The 22852-nt window shown below is 43.9% G+C and overlaps 1 protein-coding gene across 1 annotated transcript; it reads right to left on the bottom strand.

Annotated features, from left to right (window-relative positions):
• Positions 1-896: 896 nt before the first annotated feature.
• On the bottom strand, positions 897-3783 carry LOC123127599 (vacuolar protein sorting-associated protein 20 homolog 2). The gene is made up of 6 exons (XM_044547351.1): positions 3551-3783; positions 2603-2755; positions 2287-2439; positions 1601-1684; positions 1295-1466; positions 897-1197 (listed from the first exon to the last, which is right to left on the bottom strand). Exons 1-6 carry the CDS (start codon positions 3650-3652, stop codon positions 1172-1174), a joined length of 690 nt encoding a protein of 229 aa, XP_044403286.1. The 5' UTR covers positions 3653-3783; the 3' UTR covers positions 897-1171.
• Positions 3784-22852: the final 19069 nt, after the last annotated feature.

A 22852-nucleotide genomic window follows, 5' to 3' on the forward strand; every position in this document is an offset into this window, starting at 1 on the left:
TCCGACATGGCAACCGAAATTCAGCGACATGATAACTACAATTAAATGAACATGGACGAGGGTCTGGGCCATGGCAACTGCGGGAAGCGCGGTGACTGTCACACGGGGCGTGCGGGACCACGAGGTACGAGGCCTGACGTACGGGCGTGTGGGCGTTATCTATTTCGTCCACACGCACGCGTGTGAGAGGGATCGGGAGAAGAAAAAGAGATGTGTGGACATTACTTGTTTTGCCCACACGTAGGTGTGTGGGCTGTTCCTCTTATACATCACACAAAATGTGTGGGCAGACTCCCTAACACCCACACGTGTGGCACTTATCGGCGTCCAATATAATTGTCAATGTTGTTTTCTATAACTTGTACTGACATGCTGTTAAAATGGTTAAAATAGCATGCTGAAAACCTTTCAGTGCCACATCCATTCTACAAAATAATCGGTTACTCAACACGGTACTTGAGCATTCCTTATATAAACTCTGGCATACCATCATTTTTTGTTCAATTTGCCATTTCTAGGAACACAGTACTTGTTATTGACATGCTGTTAAAATGGTTAAAATAGGAATGCAACCGTTTTTCAGCGTCAATCTCAACAGACCATTTTAACAGCAAAGATCACCAGTAGCAGCAGCAGCTACAGAACAGACTTGGCCAGCAGCGGCAACATACTGAGCCCAGCAACTACATAAATGTATCTGCACCAAACTTGCTATGTGTAGCGGCAGAAATCTGGAAGAGCAGGTGTCAAATCAGAAATGATGAGCATGAAATGTAACTGTTTACGTACCTGAGTGCAAAGTAGCCAAGTCGTGATAAAGATCCAACCAATGAAACAGAATCCCAGTTAACAGTTAACACAATTTAATTTTAGCTGTCCAGAGGAGACAACAGGGATATGCTTGTAGCATGCTGCAAGCCCAAATCAATATACAAACGACAATCAAGAAATAACAGGACATCTGATACCATAATCGATGCTGAGACTACTAAATGTACAACAGGCACAGGTCGTCACTGCATCAATTGATAACCGAGACCAACATTTCAGATTCTGTACACAATGAAACTTATGAAATGACAAAATTAAGTAGTACAATCAAATGGCAGATATTTTACAGCTCCTGCAAACCGCAGGACTTGGAGTGCCCTGTTCAGCTCAGCTCCACCAACTATGCAGGTAGTGGCTCTTCCAAGACTGTCAATTCAGAACACATCATCAGTACACCATAAAAAGTATAAGATGCAAATGAAACAGGCTAAACTCCAAAAATAAAGGAACATGAGATCAAAACCTTTTGTTTTTTCTGGAGCTTCAGACCTCTCTGGCGCTTTAGTAGGTACATCAGGAAGCTTAATAACATCATCAATGTCTTCAGCTGGAGCTTCAGTGTAAGCCGGTGCTTTGGTTTTCTTTTCAGATTGTACTTCAGTAACGGGAGCATCGGGCAGAGACTCAAGTGCAAGCTGAAAAGAACAGACGACAATAACAATTTAGCAGAGAAACAAATCTTCATTTAAGCTCAGAACTCGGAGTTTATTATGTAGGTATTTTTCTTAAAACAAAAGGTTGAGAACTCTTGAAGCTTTTGGGGAAAAACCTCAGCTTCCAAGTTGTCAAATTCAGCCATGACAGCCTCCTCATCCTCAGCAGATAGTTGTTCACCCAGAGCGGCATTTATTTCCTGCAATCAATATCAGTTGATAAGCAAGGCAAAAAAGGTTACAGGCATTGGCGTTGGGGGCATATACTGCAACAGATGGTAAGATCACGAGAAGGAACTGATGAAAACTGGATTCAAATATAAATAACTCCGATAATAGAAATAGAAGGGAGCTCATCAAAATCAGATAAAAAAAAATACGGGCATTGATTAATAAGTACAAAGACATCAATAATACAATATAACAGATGATAAATTGATTCTTGTATTAGCTACTTGTATAAGTCACAATTTCAGAAGCATTATACTATGTAGAACTGTTCATGTTTAAGTTGCAGACCACAGAGCTAATTATATATATTTACATGGTGTAAGAACGAAATCAGGATTTTCAGGCAACTATCACATAGACCAAATGATGTACATGGTTTAACTAGTTCCACACAAGTACATGAAAAGAGCTTTTACAGAGATCCGAGGTGCCACTTTACGTATTAAGCGTCAACTAAGGATGTTGTAAGAAAAATATATACAATGACTTCAAATAAGATGGAAGAACCTCACATGGATAAAAGCATTATAAATGTAGTAACCAGTGGACTGGAAAAGTTTATTGAACTTACATCCTGATAAGCCTTGGCCTCAGCTGTGTCATCCATTAACTTTTGGACATCGTCGATGTTAATCTCACTCTGTATAGACTTAAGGGCAGCATTTCCAGTCTTTAGGCTTTCCAATACAGCTTTTTGCTTGCTTGCTAGTTCAATATCTGCCAGCTTCAACAAGAAAACAGAAAACAGACTGTCAAATTATCGATCAAAACTAAAGAGACTTAATGCTGGTCAGATTCACTTATGTAAAGCAGAAATACAGACCTTCTGCTCTATACATGAACATGCAATTCATTAGGAGCCAGAATTTATCGAGTAAACTACTAACCTGCTGTTCGACATTCATTTGCCATGTATCAACTTGTTTCAGGAGCTCTTCCTGGGATTTCTTCTTCTTCAGTGCAATCAAAGCTCTGTCTCTCTTCTTTTGCTGAACCAACTGGCGTGCAGCTTCCTTTTCTGCTTCGATCACCTTCTCAAGCTGGAAGAAAGAAAAGTAAAACATACATAAACAGAACCATTACCATCTTAATTGTAAGTAGAAACATCATTCCAGTGATTTAATGCAAGACACGCTCATTAGTTCAGTTAGAATATTTGAACAGTTCATCACAACACGACAAGTTATACCCACCTAAAGGTATTGAAACCCGATGGCGAAATAATTTCTTCGCACAACATGCTAGTACAGAAATCAGATAGTTTGCTGGTTTGCACCAGCAAACGACTCCCATACCGCTAGCGCTGATAGATCAAGATAACGGCAGCACACCAAAGCATGCACTACAAGCCAGTCTGGTTTCCGCAATATGCTCTGGAAAGTAATATCCTCATTTGATAACATGAATGTGCAGTTCTCGCTTACATTCACCTTAATACTGCATTATAATCCGACCCAAAACCTATACTCTTGTCCTGATGACACTGCCAGACATTCTAAATCTGGATCACTACTGTCAACCCAAAATGGCAAACAACAAACCACACCAGAACTGGGCCCTCCTGACAAAACTAACAAGGTGGAAAAAGCTCGTACCCATTCAGTTATAGACACAACGTTATGCAAAAACCTAATCCCAACTGCGGCCGCACTCGCGTAATGAGCGGTATTGGCACCAAACCTGGTATTATCTAGTCCCGGGGGCAAAATTGGAGATCGATAAACTACCAGAATCGAATCTCAATGATCACGATTACAAACTAGAACAATTAGATGGTATAGTAGGACGGGGGTGGGAAACAGATGATCGGATCGGGCAGGGCGGGAGCAGGGGACCTGCTGCTGGAACTGCGCGAGCTTGCGGCGCTGCGTCTTGAGGGCGAGGATGGCCTTGTCGACCTCCGTGATCTTAGGCTTCTTCACGAACACGTTCCCCATCTTTCTCTCCCCGCGTATACCCCTCGCGAGCAAGGTGTCGCCGGCGGCGGCAGAGGAAGGAAGAGGGAGAGGGGAAGGTGGACTGCGGGAGGAGACGCGGTCACGGCATCACAGTTTTTTTTTTTTTTTTTGAAGGCACGGCATCACATTTCATGGGTAGGGTCCGGGAGAATTAGGATCGGGTTCATAACCCGTTACCACTTTTTTCCTATGGGAAAGACCCATTACCATGTACCAACAGCTCGACCCGTTTTTCTAAAAAAAAAAATACTCCCTCCGAATATAAGAGCATTTAGGTCACTACTAGCAAACATTGTTGGAATTATGTGTCCTGCAACTATATTCAAATGATTTGGAATTGTTAATATTTGGAATACCTTATTATAGAATTATACATGTTTTTATACATGGAATTGCTTTACATGTTTATCATGGAATTGTTACTTGCTGAAATGTACTTAAGTAATATATGCTTAAGGAAGCCATTCGATTATCGGTGGAATACAATATAGTAGTTATATTGGAAAGATTACCCGGGTACACTGATAATTGAAAGGAGCTAGATCGTATAGTTAGATTACAGCCCTAATGTTGATCTATATAATTAGAGGAATTTACACTCTATTATGGCGCGTTGCTCACAAGCGCGTGCTCCAGGGACATAACGGGTAGAATCCGTTAACAGATAAATATGATTGTGGTTGATAATTTGATGGAAACGAGTGGAAAAAAATTTAGAAATCTTATATCTGTATAAAAGGTGAACTCTTTGAAAAAACAATATAAAAGGTCCCTATCCCCTAGCCTCAAATATGCGATTTATGAACAGCACCACGGATAAACGTAGAAGAATAGGGAGTAGACTAAAACCCTAAATTTTTTACATTGGTATCTTGAGCAAGGTTTAGGTCACGCCGCCGCCGTGATCCTAGCCGATCCACCAGGACCGAACTCTGCCACCGGATCAAACTCTGCTCCTCTAGATCGCTCGGGATCCTCCTCATCGCACGACTCTAGGGCTGACGCCGATCGGGCGCTGCTAGCCAGCTTGCGCTCGCGCCATGCTGATTACACCAAGTTGTTGGAGGCTTCGTATGATCCAGAATAGTCAAAGCAAAGTTCGCGTCGTCTGCTAGTGCGTGCCTCAATCATGTACCCAACCCATATACGAGGCACACCATGCAAGATTCTTCTGTGAAGGAAAATAACTCTCTTTGTGAATCGTAATATTTTTTCTTGATTGGGTTCTCGAAGCCGCCGCTCCAAGTCCACTCCGTCGACTCCGCGTCGTTCCGCGCCGAGTCGAGCTGGACTACCGCCGGTGACCTCCGCATCGACGAGTTTGCCACCAGGTCGCCACTAGACCTTCGCATCGTTGGGTTCGCTACTCCGTGTCAGTGTCGCTCAGATGCGCCCGACGCGACCCGACTGCACCACTGGCTTGAGGTCCTGGCCAGGAAATTCCGTTGCGTTTGGCGGCCTGTTGACAACCAAAGACGTGGACAAGCTTGCCATCCTACCGCTGCCTGTACGTGACTATGTGTCGCTTGGATGGTTTCGTTGCATCCCATCGGACAAACGACGACCGGTTGACTTTTGCCATAACCGACACTGCATGCCGCTTCTTCTGTGAACGGCCACTTCGCAAGGATAGCTGAAGGAAAAGAGAAACTACTTTTGCTTCTATTGCTTCAACACGAAGGCGTGTAGTACTTTGGTATATGCAGGAAGGCAAATAACACAAAAGTGGAATGAACTTTTGCAAGCAACGGCCAGCTTGCTGGAAGGACTACACGCACCAAACGCATCAATGGTTTTAATCATTTTATTTGATCACTGATCACTGATTAATTTTTTTCTCAGATCTATTGCATGCAATTCATGACAAGGAGATGATATTTACTCCTCAGAAGAATACTAGTCCGTACAAAAAAAGAAATCCAAGGACCTTAGATCATGAGTGCCCGGATGGGCTGGCAATTACTTCAGCGAAAAGATAGCATGGAAATTATGCACATCTAGAAAAGATCTTATTACTCAGCATCACTTGTTTGTGGAGGAAGTTGGGATTCAGTCTGTGGACAAGGAAATTTCTCTTCATTTGTTGGTATGTCTGATGATAATATTTGCACTACATTTATTTATTCAGGGATATTTTTTCATGTAGCTGGATTGTGGCTATGTCTCATATTGCTGGAATGCAATAGCAATTTTGTTCACATGGTAACAGTTCCAAAGGAAATTATATATATATATATATATATATTTTCTATGCTTTGTCATTGCTGCTAAATCTTATACACTTTGGAATTGGAAATTTTGCCATGAAACTCCCTTGTGGAGGAAAGGTATTATTGCTATTGAACACTCTGTGAAACTTCAGTAAGAACGGATTTGCTTTATTGTTATATCTTGGAATCTATTGATTATGACATACTGTTTGGAAAAGGATGAATGGAAATATTGCTCAATAGTTAAATTAGTGCAGTATGGATTTTCACACAATGATCTATCTTTCTTGATGTCCATTGGAAGTTTGCAAACCATACTGTTTATATTTTGCGAAGATAACTCCATATGGAGGAATATCGACAATGGGAACACATGCTTGGAATCTTATTATCTACATCATCGTCACATATCTTGGAACTGGATCAAGAGGCTTGTTGATTCTGGAATTTTGAACTCTAGTGGGAGGACTATGGTACATGTGAAGCATATTTTTTTAATACACCTTGTTTATTAAGGTGGAAGGAGATGAAAGGGCTTCACATTTGTTTTTTTATACTTATGATATTTCTTTGGACATCCCCACTAGAGGTCAGATTATTTATTTCATCCCACTCTTCGATGATTACACTTTTATATGGTTATGTTTATCATTTATTATACAAGTCAGAAGGTTTTATTGTCTTGGTCACATGTTATACTGAAGTGGAAAATTAGTTGATTAAATAATATCATAGTTTTAACAACTGATTGGTGGGGGAAGTACACTTCAGGAATATATTGTTTGATGTAGAGAGCATGGAACAATTCACCATTGTAATATACCATACACTCCACAATTGAATGGAGGAATTGAATGTCTTGTATACTCCCTTGTTTCTTTGGAAGCATTGCATACTGTCATTTGTTGATATCATTCTCCATCTACTACAATCAGTTGACTGGAAGGAAATCTTCTATTTTGGCATGAAATTCTCAGTTATTACAAAGCGCACACCAGGATTTTTTTTCATGGTTATTCTAGTGGATCAAAGGGTGTTTCCTTTGTTACCCGGAAAAGGAAAACGGGTGGAAAGTAGGAACACAATTATTTGTATGATCAAGGGTGGAATTATTGACAATCATACTGGAATATAATCTTGACCCCAAAGAAACTACAAGTGACACTCCAAACATGACATGCTTAGGATAAGTGGGAGGAATTAGCTCGGAATATCATGTTTGGATAATAGTTGTATGTTGTTGGGGCATGCCACTCTAAATTTTAGAGGAATCGCTAAATCCCTTTAAGTTTGTTTTTCAATGTTAACTATGGGTGGAACAATTGAGGGAAGGAATAAACTCAAATGAGGAAGAGCATAGTTTGGGAACTTAATATCATACCAAATAACTGCAAGCCTATTGTCTGGAAGTGATTTTTTTAAAGGGTATTTGGCTCGCTGGAATATTATAATGTCACTCTTGTTATTCAATTATTCACACAAAGGGAAATATGCCTTGTGGAAACTCTCTCTCCTGGAATTTTGGGAAAGAGGAACTAAAGACATGGTTTGCTAATTGAGTATATTAACGTATGGTCTTATAACAAGCTTCACATCAATGGAATAGCAGGTCATATGGTTTTCTAAATGAAGCAAGATGGTCATCTACAAATGTAAGTGTAAAGTATTTTGCATTATTATTGTATATGTTAATATTGTTTTGTTGTTTGCAATGATATAGTCACATTGATGGAAGTGAAAGCTTGGTCATCTTTTAACTTTCATATGAAAGGAACATTTTAAACATCCTATGTTTTACGATTGGAAATACATAGAAAATATTTTGAAATGTTTCTCTATGGAAAATTGCAAATCTGTTAAATACCTTTTGGTAAAGGGAATCATACTCAGTGAGGAATTATATTTGAACTACTGAGAAAAGTGGAATAATAAATGATATTGGAACTCGTATGTATCTTCATTATGTTATCATAACTTAGCTTTCAGAATTTATGCTTCATTCAAGCAGTGGAAGGAAAGACGAGCATCTAAGGGAATCTCACACATCATATAAGATTGTGGAAAGTGCATCACAACCTGTCACTTATTTTGAAATTTATATTAAAGGTAAACACACTGAGGAAGCTATTATTGTATCTACGAGATGAGAAATAAGTCCAGGTATGCATATCCTTTTTTTGTGAAGTACTAATATGGTGCAGGTTCACTGACCGAAGTCAGGAATTTCTTTCAAAACATGGTTGCTTATGGAGTTTCATTTACTGATTGGATTTGATATTTATGTGGTTTTGGAAATTTTATTCTACATGGTTATCATATATTTGACTCAATGTGGAATTAATCATATTATTGATATATGTGATGGAAAACAATTGATGCGAAATTTCACTTGAGGAACAAAATAATCGAGGTGCCTATAAAGGAGGAATTACACTCGAGGAAATAATACTCGAGGCGCCGAGGACAGCTATGCTGGAATAATTAGGCGAAAACTAAAGGTCTCTAGTGATCTTAAGAGTCACAGCAAGGAAACATACTGAGGGAAGGTATCACTATATATTTCTTTGGATTTTCAACATAGTGTTACCCTGGTTGCTGACCCTTGACTAAGCCTATTAGTCATGAGGTATTTGGTAAGCATGTTAAGACTATGGGGTTACGAATATTTGAATGATCGTTTTGGACAAGTAGGAGATGTTGGAATTATGTGTCCTGCAACTATATTCAAATGACTTGGAATTATTAATATTTGGAATACCTCATTATGAAATTATACATGTTTTTATACATGGAATTGCTTTACATGTTTATCATGGAATTGTTACTTGATGGAATGTACTTAAGTAATATATGCTTAAGGAAGCTGGTCGATTATCAGTGGAATACAATATAGTAGTTATATTGGAAAGACTACCCGAGTACACTGATGATTGGAAGGAGCTAGATCGTATAGTTAGATTACAGCCCTAATGTTGATCTACATAATTAGAGGAATTTACACTCTATTATGGCACGTTGCTCACAAGCGCGTGCTCCAGGGACATAACGGGTAGAATCCGTTAACAGAGAAATATGATCGTGGTTGGTAATTTGATCTGGACTCTATCCCGGAAACTAGTGGAAAAAAAATTAGGAATCTTATATCTGTATAAGAGGTGGACTTTTTGGAAAAACAATATAAGAAGGTCCCTACCCCCTAGCCTCAGATATGCGATTTGTGAGCGGCACCACGGATAAGTGCAGAGGAATAGGGAGTAGACTAAAACCCTAAATTTCTTACAAACATGCCCACGCGTTGCAACGGAAGAGAAAAATATATACTACATTGATCAATTATCAAAGAGTGTCTGATTAAATGATCATTGATTCTACTTAGCAGGCTTCAATCCAATACATTTACAAGTTTCATAGCAATTTTGGGCAAAAAAATGTTTAGCCAACTCAAACAATGCATATAATACCGACATCTTAATATACTATAACTATTGATAAAACTACTCACGGATTAAATTGCACCCAGTCTTTTATCAGTACTGTCTTCAAGCTTGAGAAGTGCCTTGCTACTGTCCGGTGCATGAAAATATTGACCAAATACGGTCCTCACATGGGTCTCCCTTCTACATAAACAGCTACCCAGCGTGCCATGTGGGTGTAAAGTAGCCGCGTGGGTCTCACCTGTTAGTAAGGGAGCAAGAAATATGAGTGTAAAATAAATTGGGCAACGGGTTTTCAAACCTCAGAATCCAGGTGTATCAGAGGTGCATGCATTCCTCATACTGCCCTACCTGGTAGAAAGTTTGCACACCAGTGCTCTTTCATGTTCTATAGAGGCAAAACGTTCAAAATATTGCATCTCTGACTCTGAGTGCAACAACATTAGCATATGCCTTGTGCTGAAGTCTCTTGTTTATGAGTGTGGCTGAAAGTATTACCTTGAGCACTGTAGTTTATCCAGATTCAGGCATATGTATCTCGCACTCTCTACCACCAGGTCCAATGTGTATTGCGAAAGCACCATGTGTATGTGTAGGGAGATTGTGTTAAGACAAATTAAAAAGCACACGGCTATATCAAGATGAAGAAAGTACGTGAACTGTACCATATTTCTATTGCGTGGAGACTGGAGGGTTGGGTCAATTTGCTATGAATATAGTCAAAAGGGCTAATATTTGTGTATAATTTCCACTGAATTCATCTTAAGCTAAAGCTTCCTGATACTAATTTAGGAGACAGTTTGTAATAAACATATTAATTATTTCTACATTCAGGTGCTTGAGCAACACTTGCATCTGGTACCGAAACACCGAGGCCAATTCTCCCATCAAACTTAGAACGAGTATAGATATATGATTTGGAGTCGATGTTGTTTATTTTTCCTCTCCCAGCCGCATGTACACCATGTTGGTTTCTTAAGCATCAGCTGTACAGATATATAATCCGTTTCACCCCTTTTGAATCGGATTTCAGCAAAATGAGATGAGATTACCTTCTCCACCTTCTCCAGCGTAATCTTCTCCATCTGATGAGTCTCTATCTCTTTGCTCGTTGCTGTCAGTTCTGCAAACTGAATACTGGAGAGTACATGAAACCGAAAGAAGAGAAGGATCAAGGATGTACGCACATGTTCCCTAAGTAGCGTCTATGCCTTACCGCCGGCAAAGAAGAATCCCTGGTCCTCCTTGTCTTTCACTTGCGTCCGGGTCCCTCTTTCCCCAAGTTCACACATGCATCCGGCCGTTTTACCTATCATCAGTTTACAGAGAATGCAACATCCGTTTTATCTATGGATTTATAGAGAATGGGACACCCAGAGGATAGAATTGGATTTGGGGGCAACATCCGCCTTATCATCTTCTCCATGGGCGACATCCGCCGGCCATCAGGGGCTAAGACACAGAGGCCCTCATTGTTTCCGCCTCCAGCTTCTACTGCGACCAGAGGGCCTCCTTGGCTCGGGACGGCCCGCCCTCCTTGAATTGTGTCGCTGGACTCTGACCCCGACCAGAGTTCATGCTGCCGTACTGCTACCCGACGGCCTCCTCGGCCTCGAACCAGCAGTCTTGCGCCACCTCACCTGGTAGTCACCGGATCGGAGTCGTGCGAGCGGTCGCGGCTCCCATGATTTCTTAGCGCGAGGAGTCGCCTACGACAGCCATTGGAGGTCAGGAAGTTTAAAGAGTTTCGGCAAGTCGCCTTCAGCATCCACCACGGTACATCCCGTGCCACTGTCACTGTGGCGGCTTGGTACCTACACACCACCCGCATCGCCTCCTCTTGCGGAAGGTGCCGTTCACTCCGCGCCGGCAGCGGTGCCTCTTCCTACGCTGCCCACACCACACACACGCAGCCGCGGCCACCTCCAAGAGTGGCTTCGCCCCCTCGTGCGTCATGCTCGGCGGTTGCACTCATGAACCTTCCCAAGGTCTCCTCCCCATGAAGATGGTAATTTTCCTCTGTAGGTGGAGCTACATACAACCTCTTATCTTCAGATCAGGTCCGTCAGAAGTGCCCGACCTTTTTGGGATGATGCAGGGAGATTAGGAGCGGCGAGGCTGGCTTCCTAGATCGGTGTGCTTTGGCGGCGTTGCCATGCGGATGACTGTAAAACAATAGGCTTTGGGGGGAACCAGCACAACCCTCTAGGGGTGGCCTATCACATATATATATAATGAGGTGATATACAACGTTACAATATACACATGTAAATACAGTCTAACACCCTCCCTCAATCTTAGCCACTTTCTAATGAATCTAGAAGGGTAAGATTGCGCCTGCAAGTCTCAAACTGTGGCAAAGGCAATGGCTTGGTGAAGATGTCAGCAAGTTGATCCTTGGAAGAAATAAACTTGATCTGTAGTTGCTTCTGAGAGACACGTTCACGCACAGAGTGATAGTTGACTTCAATGTGTTTCGTTCGGGCATGGAATACCGGATTTGCAGAAAGGTATGTAGCACCGATGTTATCACACCAAAGAACAGGAGGCTGTGATTGGGGTATACTTAACTCCTGAAGCAAGGACTGTACCCAGATAATCTCTGATGTGGCATTGGCCACAGCCTTATACTCAGCCTCAGTACTGCTACGCGAGACAGTAGCCTGTTTCCGAGCACTCCAGGCAATCAGGTTAGAGCCAAAGAAGACAGCATAACCCCCCGTGGATCGCCTGTCATCCGGATTGCCAGCCCAGTCTGCATCAGAATATGCTGAAAGACAACCAGAGTCAGACGGCCGAATATGCAAACCATGAGCCACCGTGAAACGAATATAGCGCAAAATCCGCTTAACAGCAGACCAATGAGTGTCACGGGGTGACTGCAGATACTGGCAGACTCGGTTAACAGCATAGGAAATGTCTGGTCGCGTGATCGTCAAGTACTGGAGCCCACCAACAATACTCCGGTACTCGGTCGCATCAGAAGAAGAAAGAAGCACACCATCAACAGCATTTAGCTTATCAGTGGTAGACATGGGTGTAGTCGTCGGTTTGCACTTAAGCATCCCAGCTCGCTGCAACAAATTCAGAGAGTACTTCTTCTGCGTCATAACAAGGCCAGCAGCACGAGAAGTAACCTCCACACCAAGAAAGTAATGAAGCTTCCCAAGGTCCTTGACCGCAAAATCAGCACCAAGTGAGCGAACAAGCGCAGTAGCAGCCGACTGAGAGGAGCTGACCAAAATGATATCATCTACATAGACCAACAAGTACATAGTAACCTCAGGCCTTTGAAGAAGAAACAATGAGGAGTCAGCAGTTGATGATGCAAAACCATGAGCACGAAGAGCCATTGCAAGACGAGCATGCCAAGCACGAGGAGCCTGCTTCAGACCATAAATTGCCTTGGACAGACGACAGAGATGATCAGGGCGATCCGGATCAAAGAAACCCGGAGGCTGGCGCATGTAAATCTCCTCCGCCAAGACACCATGAAGAAAAGCATTTTGAACATCAAGCTGACGAAGAAACCAACCTCGAGTAACAGCCAGAGAGAGAAGAAGTCTGATGGTAGTAGGCTTGACCACTGGACTGAAGGTGTCTTCATAGTCAAGTCCAAAACGCTGTCGAAAACCATGAGCAACCAGACGAGCCTTATAGCGCTCAATGGACCCATCAGAATGCCTCTTCACTTTGAAAACCCATTTGGAATCAATGACACTTACCCGTGATTGTGGAGGAACAAGAGTCCATGTCTGATTGCGAAGAAGCGCTTGATACTCCTGCTCCATGGCCTCTCTCCAATAAGGAATGCGCATAGCAGCTTGATACGTGCGTGGCTCAGAGGATGGATCTGCGAGAGCAGCAGACATGCACGCCGCTAACCAAGCAACTGTGCCATCGTGACGTTGCTTAGGCTGAAAAATGCCACTCCGACTGCGCGTATGTGGACGTAGAGCAGCAGCAGGAGCCGGCGGAGGCGAAGGTGACGGAGACGTGACGGTCGCCGGAGATGCAGGAATCACCTCAGGCGAGCTCGAGACAGACGACTCCGGGCTGCATGGCGAAGACTGGCCCGATGACAGGGGCTCAGAGGCCATGGGCGAACCGAGGGTGGGCGAGGCCAGCTCCGGTGACACCGGCCCAGACGGCCTTGGCGAGGCGAGAGCAGGCGAGGCCGGCCCTGGTGAGAAGGGCCCAGACACCCTGGGCGAGGCAGGGGCGGACGAGGCCAGGCCTGGTGATGACTGCCCCGACGCCCTGGGCGAGACGGGGACCGAGGAGGCCGGCCCAGTCGGCGGGGTTGCAGGGCGCGACGATGGCGAAGGCAGCCCAGAAGCCAGAGGAGGCCGGCCCAGTCGGCGGGGTTGCAGGGCGCGACGATGGCGAAGGCAGCCCAGAAGCCAGAGGCGACCGGGCTAGGACGTCGATCGGCCGTGCATGAGCACGGAAACCGAGGCCATGCAGGGGCGCCATGTGCTCCTCATGCACAACAGACGGTGCCGAGGATGAAGGCGATGGCGACGAAGAGGAAGATGGCGCTTCCAGAATCTCCAAACGAGCCCCACGACCAGTGCCTGCACCATGGTTAGGCAACAATAGAGGAGAATATGCAACATCATCAAATTGGTCAGAAGCAACAGAGGATGAATGCATGACAGGTGGCTCGGTAGTGGACACAGGGAGGTTGGCAAAGGGAAAAACATGCTCATCAAACACAACATCCCGAGAGATGTAGACACGATTAGTGGGAACATGAAGACATTTGTATCCTTTATGAAGAGAGCTATAACCAAGAAAAACACACTTCTTGGAACGAAACTCGAGCTTACGCTTGTTATATGGACGGAGATGGGGCCAGCAAGCACACCCAAACACCTTGAGAAAGGTGTAGTCCGGTTGTTCATTAAGGAGAACTTCAATGGGAGTCTTCATATTCAAAACACGAGTGGGAGTACGATTGATGAGAAAACATGCAGTGGTGAAAGCATCACTCCAAAAACGAAACGGAACAGATGCATGGGCCAAAAGAGTCAGACCAGCTTCAACAATGTGACGATGCTTACGTTCTACTGAACCATTCTGCTGATGTGTATGTGGACATGCTAAACGGTGAGTGATCCCAAGCAACTGAAAGAAGGAGTTGAGGTTGCGATACTCGCCACCCCAGTCCGACTGAACATGAACAATTTTGTGCTTGAGAAGGCGTTCAACATGTTTTTGGAACTGAACAAAAATATCAAACACATCAGATTTGCGTTTAATAAGGTAAAGCCAGGTAAAGCGACTATAAGCATCAACGAAACTGATATAGTAATTATGACCACTGACAGAAGTCTGAGCAGGACCCCATACATCTGAAAACACAAGTTCTAAAGGATGTTTCACCTCACGACTGGACTCCAAAAAAGGAAGTTGATGACTCTTCCCCTGCTGACAAGCATCACACACTGCTACATCTTTATGACTAGACAAACTAGGAATCTCATGACGACGCAAAATATGACGGACAATAGGTGTGGCCGGGTGACCAAGACGAGCATGCCACTGTGACGGAGAGACCCGAACTCCACTGAAAACACGAGCGACACCAGGATGCTCCAGACGGTAGAGGCCCTGGCACAACCGCCCACTAAGAAGAATGTCCCTCGTGCCCCGATCCTTAATAAAAAGATCAAAAGGGTGAAATTCACAAAGCACATTATTATCACGTGTGAGTTTAGGAACTGAAAGAAGATTACGGGTCACAGATGGAACTCGAAGAACATTGCGAAGCTGAAGACTCCTATTGGCATGTCTAGTGAGAAGAGATGCTTGACCAATATGAGAGATGTGCATACCTGCTCCATTGGCGGTGTGGATCTTGTCGGAGCCATGATAGGGTTCACGAGTGTGAAGCTTCCCCATCTCGCTGGTTAGATGCTCTGTCGCCCCAGAGTCCATGTACCAGTGGGGATCAATGGAGTAGGACTGAGTGTGTCCCTGTGGCTTCTGCGGCGGCGGACGATCAGCCATGGCGACCTGACGAGCAAAGTTGCGTGTATCCTTCCCGTCATTGCCAAGACCAAGAAAACCCCGCTGGAAGCGCTTGTGACACTTCGAGGCCCAGTGCCCATCGCGACCACAAAGCTGGCACACACGTGGACCGCCAGCCCCTGGTAGCGTCGCAGGAGGAGGAGGGGCCGAGGCGGGTGGTGGTGACTGCCCCGAAGGAGCCCTGGATGAAGCAGAGGAGCGACCACCCTTGGTGGCGGCGTTTGCCGAGAGGGCGCCGTTGCCCCTGGATCGGCGCGTCTCGACTCGTTGCTCAGTAAGCAGGAGGCGTGAAAAGACCTCGTGTGCTGGCATGGGCGTGGAGTTGCCCCTCTCATTGATGATCTCGACTAGGGCGTCATACTCCTCATCAAGACCATTGACGATAAACGAGTTGAACTCGGAGTCGGTGAGGGGCTGTCCAATGGAGGCCAGCGTGTCGGCGAGACTCTTGACTTTGTTGTAGAACTCAATGGCGGTGGAGTCAAGCTTCTGACACTCCCCAAGTTGGCGACGGAGCCCAGATACACGAGCCTGCGACTGTGCCGCAAACGAGCGCTCAAGAATAGTCCATGCCTCGTGGGACGTCTTGGCGAAGACAACAAGCCCAGCAACGGCCGGAGAGAGCGACCCCTGGATGGAGGAGAGGTTCGCCTGATCCTGCCCTGTCCAGACACGGTGAGCCGGATTATAGACCGGACCATGCACGCTGTCAACCAGCGCAGGAGGGCAAGGGAGAGAGCCGTCGACATAGCCAAGCAGGTAGTGACTCCCAAGAAGCGGAAGAACCTGCGCGCGCCAGAAGATGTAATTGTCCGACGACAACTTGATGGTGATGAGATGGCCGAAGTGAAACGGCGGCGGCAGCTGCGATCCCATCGAGGAGACTGGCTGAGGTGAGAACACCGTGGAGACAGTCGGAGGGGCAGCCGGCGCGGTGACAGAGGGCGCGATGGCCGCGGTTGACGCCGCGAAGCCTGCCATCACGACGTCCTCCGCCACCAGCGGCGCAGTGGCCGAGGGCGCGACAGCCGCGGTTGACGGGGCGGCGGTGGTGTGGGTCACAAGCGCCTGCCCGGGCGAAGTAGCAGCCGGCGGGAGCGCGAAGAGGGAGCCGACGCTCCATGTCCCGATCGGCGCCTGAAGGGAGGCGGCATCCAGCGGCCTCGAGAGAAGTGCCGTGAGGGAGGCCGGCAGAAAACCGGTGGCGGTGGAGCCGGACGCAGCGGCGGACGTCATAGCAGTCGGGCGACGGCGGCGGCGGGCGCGGCGGCGGCGGCGGTGGCGGCGGCGGCGACGGCGGCGGTTTAGGGTTTTTAGGCGGAAGCGGACGTAACCTAGCGTGATACCATGTAAAACAATAGGCTTTGGGGGGAACCAGCACAACCCTCTAGGGGTGGCCTATCACATATATATATAATGAGGTGATATACAACATTACAATATACACATGTAAATACAGTCTAACAATGATGATGTTGTGGTGTGTGCTCGATGGAGGAAAGGATATGTGACGACGGTGATGGCATGGTAATGACTGGTCTGGCATTGGCGTCAGCCGTTGTTACAGACTTGCAGTCTGGGGAGGCCGAGATCTCATGGCTGGGTAGAACCATAGGAGGGGAGGGTGATGGTGTCCATGGCGATCGTCGGCGTTCTGACGCTCTCAGAAGGCTTGGATGAATTGTACCATACGATTGGCCTCGCCCTCCTCCTACGACGCGTACCATGATTGCTGCTTCTTCGCTTCCTCGTTGGCGGCATATTTATTGGAGGAGTTAGGGAAGGATTGGATAAAGAGAGTCCAGGATCGTGAGGGATGTGCTCCATCTCTTCATATCTAAGGGTTGAAAAAGTTTGGGTGGGCAAACGTGCGTGTGGACCGAGCCCGTGGAAAAAGAAGAAGAGAAAAACCTTTCTCCCTTTAATCTCAGTCATCAATCATTGCAGTTAATGTAAAATTAACGAATATAAACGCGTGACAGTTTGGGTTTCTATCACTCTCGCAACCCATTATCTGTAAACTAATTCCACAATGTCTTCCCCTAGGCACAAAGATGGTGAAGTGCCATATAGTCGACGTTCATATAACACAAATAGAGGAAGAACAATAGAACATATCATCAAAGCATTGAGCGAGAACGAACTTCACATGATTATTAGAAACAAGACTTCTCTTGTGTCATCAAAACTAATAGAACTACTCACAACTCATCATGTGGATCATGATCATTGGGTATCAATATGTGATTAACAATCTGAACATAACAATCTTCCACCAATAAAAAGGAATAGGGAAGAATACTTTGACTCTTGCATAAAAATAAATACATAAAGTAAAATATAGGCCCTTCGCAGAGGGAAGCAGAGGTTGTCATGCGCCTTTTGGTTTGTATGCCAAATCCCTTAATGCAAAAAAACGTCACATTATATTGCCCCTTTTAATAGCAACCTTTATTATGGAGTCCATCATTTTTATTACTTTGCCATCACAAGTTCGTACAACGCTTAATTTTCTCTTACGCTAAATGATCCAACACATTTAGAAGCAATTTTTATTGTCTTATTGCACCGATGACAATTTACTTGAAGGATCTTACGCAATTCATAGGTAGGTATGGTGGACTCTCAAAACATGAGTTTGGGTTTAGGGTTTTTGGATGCTCAAGTAGTATCTCTACTTAGTGCGGAATTTTGGCTAGCAAAAATATTGAGCAAGCACCACATGTTTAAGGATCTATGACAATATAACTTCTATGTGAATATGAACAAACATAACTATTACGTTGTCTTCCTTGTTCGACGTCAACAATTTTGACATATAATATTTGATAGGGGCTCACAATCACAAAAGATGTCCAAGATGGTGTATTTGCATGTGAATCTTCTCTTCTCTTATCAATTATTTCATGAGTTGCATCATTGACCAATGTTATGTTTGTCAATCTCCAATAAATTTGCCACTTATACTTTTCCTTATGTGATGTCATTAGTTACCATAAGATTAGCATATGATCTTTTTCATTTATTTCCTTTTATTTGATTGCAACATAAAAATAAAGAAATAAAGACTCAAACTAACTTTATTATATGAGTCTCGCTTGATTACATAGATAGGTGGATCACAAAACTAATACTCAAAAGGAGATCATGCTAAACTTTATTTCAACTATTTCATGATAAAACTAAAGATCAAACTAAGATAGGTAAAGGCAAAAAAAGTGACGGTGATACGATACCGGGGCATCTCCCCCAAGCTTGGCACAAACCAAGGGGAGTGCCCATACCATGTATTCAAGGCTCCTTTGGTGAGGGAGATTATGGTGGTGGTGGAGACGGGGTAGTGAGTTTGTCCTTCCTCCTCAGCTTACGCTTGAAGATGGAATTTTCCTCCCTCAAGTCATCAATCACTGGTATAGGGAGGTGTTATACAAACGGTTTTTAACCCCTTTCTGCGACGACATTTGAAACCATCGCCGAGTGAGTGTGTGTGATAGGGGGTCCTTCCCAGATGACCCAGAAACCGTCGGGGATAGGCCCTCCTAGCACACACCCTTGGCAAAATGAGGTTGTGTGCGACGGGCAAGCGATCAAATACAGTTATACGTACAGTTGTGCTAAAAAAATACAATTACACAAGCTAAATCATTTATGATCGTAAGTACACATCCCACAGAGTCAGTCCTAACTAAATGTTTCCGTTTGTATGTACATTTCACACAGTCAATCCAAGGAATACGTTTTCGTTAGTATGTACACCCCACATAGTCAATCCAAGAAGTATGTTTTCATTCATATATACATCCCACACAGTCACTCCAAGGGAAACGTTTCCGTTCACATGTACATCACACACAATTTTCCTCATTAAATCGTTTGTGATAGCGTTGCCATTGCAGATGAAATTAACAATTTTACCGTTTGCGTTATTGAATGCAACACACACGGTGCGTAGAATAAACTGTGTGGCATAGGCTGTCCATCAAACACATTTTTTATGTGATAAACGTTTACGCAAGGTGGCCTAATGCAAACAGTTTTCAAGAGGATGTCGTGTGTGATTGTTCATTGATCCAACACGGTTTATTCCTAGAAACTGTGTGCGTTGTCTGAGGTCAACGCCCATGGTATTTTCTCAATAACCGTTTGCAACAGAAAAACCCAATTAGAAGGCTAATTGGCCTATTATTAATAATCCATTTATTAATCTAATTGAAATTTCATATTAAGCACACAATATATTTCATTTTTGTATTAAGGAAGCAGGATTTCATAATTGAAATACATCAGAGTACAACATCATATAGCTTCAGCACTCAGCTACCTCAATACACAATTGCACCAGCACCAAGTTTCACATGCAACATCTATAACCTTTGGAAATTAGCATGAAGACAATACATAGATAGATGAATCTCATCTGAAAAACTGCTGAAGCGGAAGGTGAATATTGAGCCTTCATTGATGTTGAACGTCTTTGCAACTTTAGGCCAGTGCATGTGGATGATTGACCATCTATCCTTCATCCTCTTTAGGAAGACTTCCATATTGAACTATGGGTGTTGTATGAATACCTTCCTCACCTCCTGACCATATAGGTGGTTTGAGAGGTAATCATCAGTGAACTGCTTTGGAAAGGTCTGAAAACAAGGATATACATAAATATCTTCTCTAGATTTGAAATGGCGCAAAGGAATTGAAAAGAAAAGGTATAACAGTTAGTACAATGTTGTAGTGAACTGATGTCTTCTTCATTGTGCGGACAAAGATCTTGTTGTTTTTTGTCGCTAATTTCTTTATCCTAACAATCTTTCTGAGTTTCTTGACTTGACTGATATTCATGGACAACTCATTTCCCCATATGCAAAAAGGGTCGAACAGTGGGTCAAAACCTCTGACAACAGGATCTACATGTGCAAGACCAAATTGTTAAAAAGCTAATATTTGAAAACAAGAAGTGGAAAGATCACTACTGCAGGATGCTGCTAACGCGACACTACGATCAGAAACCCTTCGACAAAACTGTGTGCGATGCATTAATCGCAAATGGTGATGTAAAATAATCATCAAAAAAGATGCAAAATGTTTGCGATGAAGGATACACCAAACACGGTTCATATTGTAGTTGCGTGTGCGATGAGGGGCATATGGTTCAGTTGAATGAACTTTTTGCGACGAGGCAAAACAAAAGAAACGGGCAGCCAGATGAAGGTGTGTGCGATATACAACATACGGTTCACTCGGATGAACTGTTTGTGATTAGGCAACATAAAAGAAACGGTTAGCCAGATCAAGGTGTGTGTGATATATGACATACGATTCACTTGGATGAACTGTTTGCTTTGAGCCAAGAGAACAGAAATGGTTCAATTTAACAGGATGTGTGTGGTACGCGGCAAACAGGTCTGTAATTAGAAATGTGTCCGGAGACCGATAATAATACATAGAATTGCTGCTAATAAGCCATGTGTGTTGTGGGCAAATGCTTGGTGGTATACAATTGTCAGCGATTGATGAAATCATCACCGATGGGTTCCCTAGTATGGTCCGTGTGCTATGTCATTGCACACAGAACAACAACATATGTACTTATAACTTAAGGACTTGATGTTTACTGTCGAGTCGGCACCGCCCTGGATAGGCTTTTTCCTCGTGGATCCCAAATGACAAATCCAAATCAGTCACTACCATGCAACTTTTCTTATTAAGAATTAAAGCCCATTTGGTCTGCTAGCTGAAAATAAGTTTATGGGTGCTAGTGGGCGCTAAGAACTTGCGGTTCTGTAATGAACAAAGATCTCAAGGACCCCGCGAGAGTGAGGTTATTTCCCTATGTTGTGAATGCTTATAATATTTATGTCTTAATTAAAAAATGGCAAGCCATTGGCCTAGCATGAAAGAAAATATGGGTCAAAGCCGGGTTGAAAAGGGCAGCAATATCTAACCCCAGCTTACAGAAGGTACAAAAGCACGATGATTAATTCCTCATCAGGTTTACACAAAATCTAGATTGAACAGGACAATAACAACTAACTCAACCAAAGTTTTCGGCAGTCACAATCAAATGGATCGGTGTGATCCATAAAATCAAGATCCTGGACAAGAAATTCTACCGGTACATGATAACAAGTTGTTGTAAATAGAAGTCGAGGACGTTCAGAAGCCCTTTTGTCCACCTGAAACTTCTTTTTATGTTGTTCAACACTTACAACTGTAAGAAATTTGTTGTCGAAAAACTTAATCCTCACGGACAATAGTGCCCTCGCATTCAACATAAAGAATGTGACAAAGCTAGTGTTTGCATTGTTGGATGCATATCCTTCCAGCGCTACTGCCTTCAAACGAATGCCATGAGATATCAGAAAATCCTGGTGCTTCTTGAACCATCAATTGCTTATACTTTTTTCTCCATGTATTAGTGCCTAAATAGAGATGAAGATTGAAAACACTTAATGTCTAAAAAATATTATATTGAAAGAGTGATAGCTGAACGATTAATTATAGTACATTATATATGGGTTTCAATGTGCGTGAAATCATCACCTTTATATACAAATTCTCCAAATATGGAAAGCATTGCAGCAAGCCAACAATCGTGTTGAGATCAAAACACCACATACTGATATGTAAGGTCTTGAAAGAATCCACCACCACTGATAGGATGGACAAGCTCTTCATTGAGCATAGAACATAATATTAGTACCAAAAGTGTACTCCAAGATGATACTTATGCGCACAAATGAAAAAAGCAGATTACAATAGTTTACGTGAATAATATACAGTACCTCAATAGGAATGGAGCCAAACACCATCTTGAACCATCAAAAAGGGTCACGAATTGCACCCAAGGTCTCCAGTTTAGGCGCAAAGACTACAGTTATTTGCGAAGGTACTATACTAGAATCAAGGAGCAACCTTTGAAGTGAAGGGGCATCTTCGATAATGAGATCATGTCCAAAAAAACAAATTCCCATGCTTACAAGGTGGGGCGACTTTATTTTGAGACAACGGATACGAATTTCCATTCCAAAACAAGCAGCAAGCGCTCTAGGGCAGGGCAGCTGGAGTGGATGATGCTGTGCAGTGCGGCCTCCGACAGATCAACCACCACAAGCGCAAGTTTTTTTGTAGTGGGGGTCAAAGAATTTGTACCAGATTGTCTGCTAGATGGAACCGGGCGAAGGTGGCGGTGTGGAGAGCGGAGGAAAACCACGAGATGGACATCGGTGGTGAGGGCACAGATACATCGGTTCGTGGTATGTTACATACATAGTCATGGTAGAACTCAAGCTTCTGGAGTTTACCGAATTGAGGGATGTCACCCAGGCGGCCACCGTGCGAGGGTATGTCTAGCAGGTAGCATGCCGAGATGTAGATGCATTGAACAGAGCCCTAGTGGGAGGTGATGATGGCTCTGGGAAGTTCAGAATCATCATCGACAGATAGCTGACGACAGTCGAGATTAAGAGGCACAGCACGCCACATAGTGCACCACTGAGATG

This window comes from Triticum aestivum, chromosome 6A (assembly GCF_018294505.1).
Source record: "Triticum aestivum cultivar Chinese Spring chromosome 6A, IWGSC CS RefSeq v2.1, whole genome shotgun sequence".
Lineage (NCBI taxonomy): Eukaryota > Viridiplantae > Streptophyta > Magnoliopsida > Poales > Poaceae > Triticum > Triticum aestivum.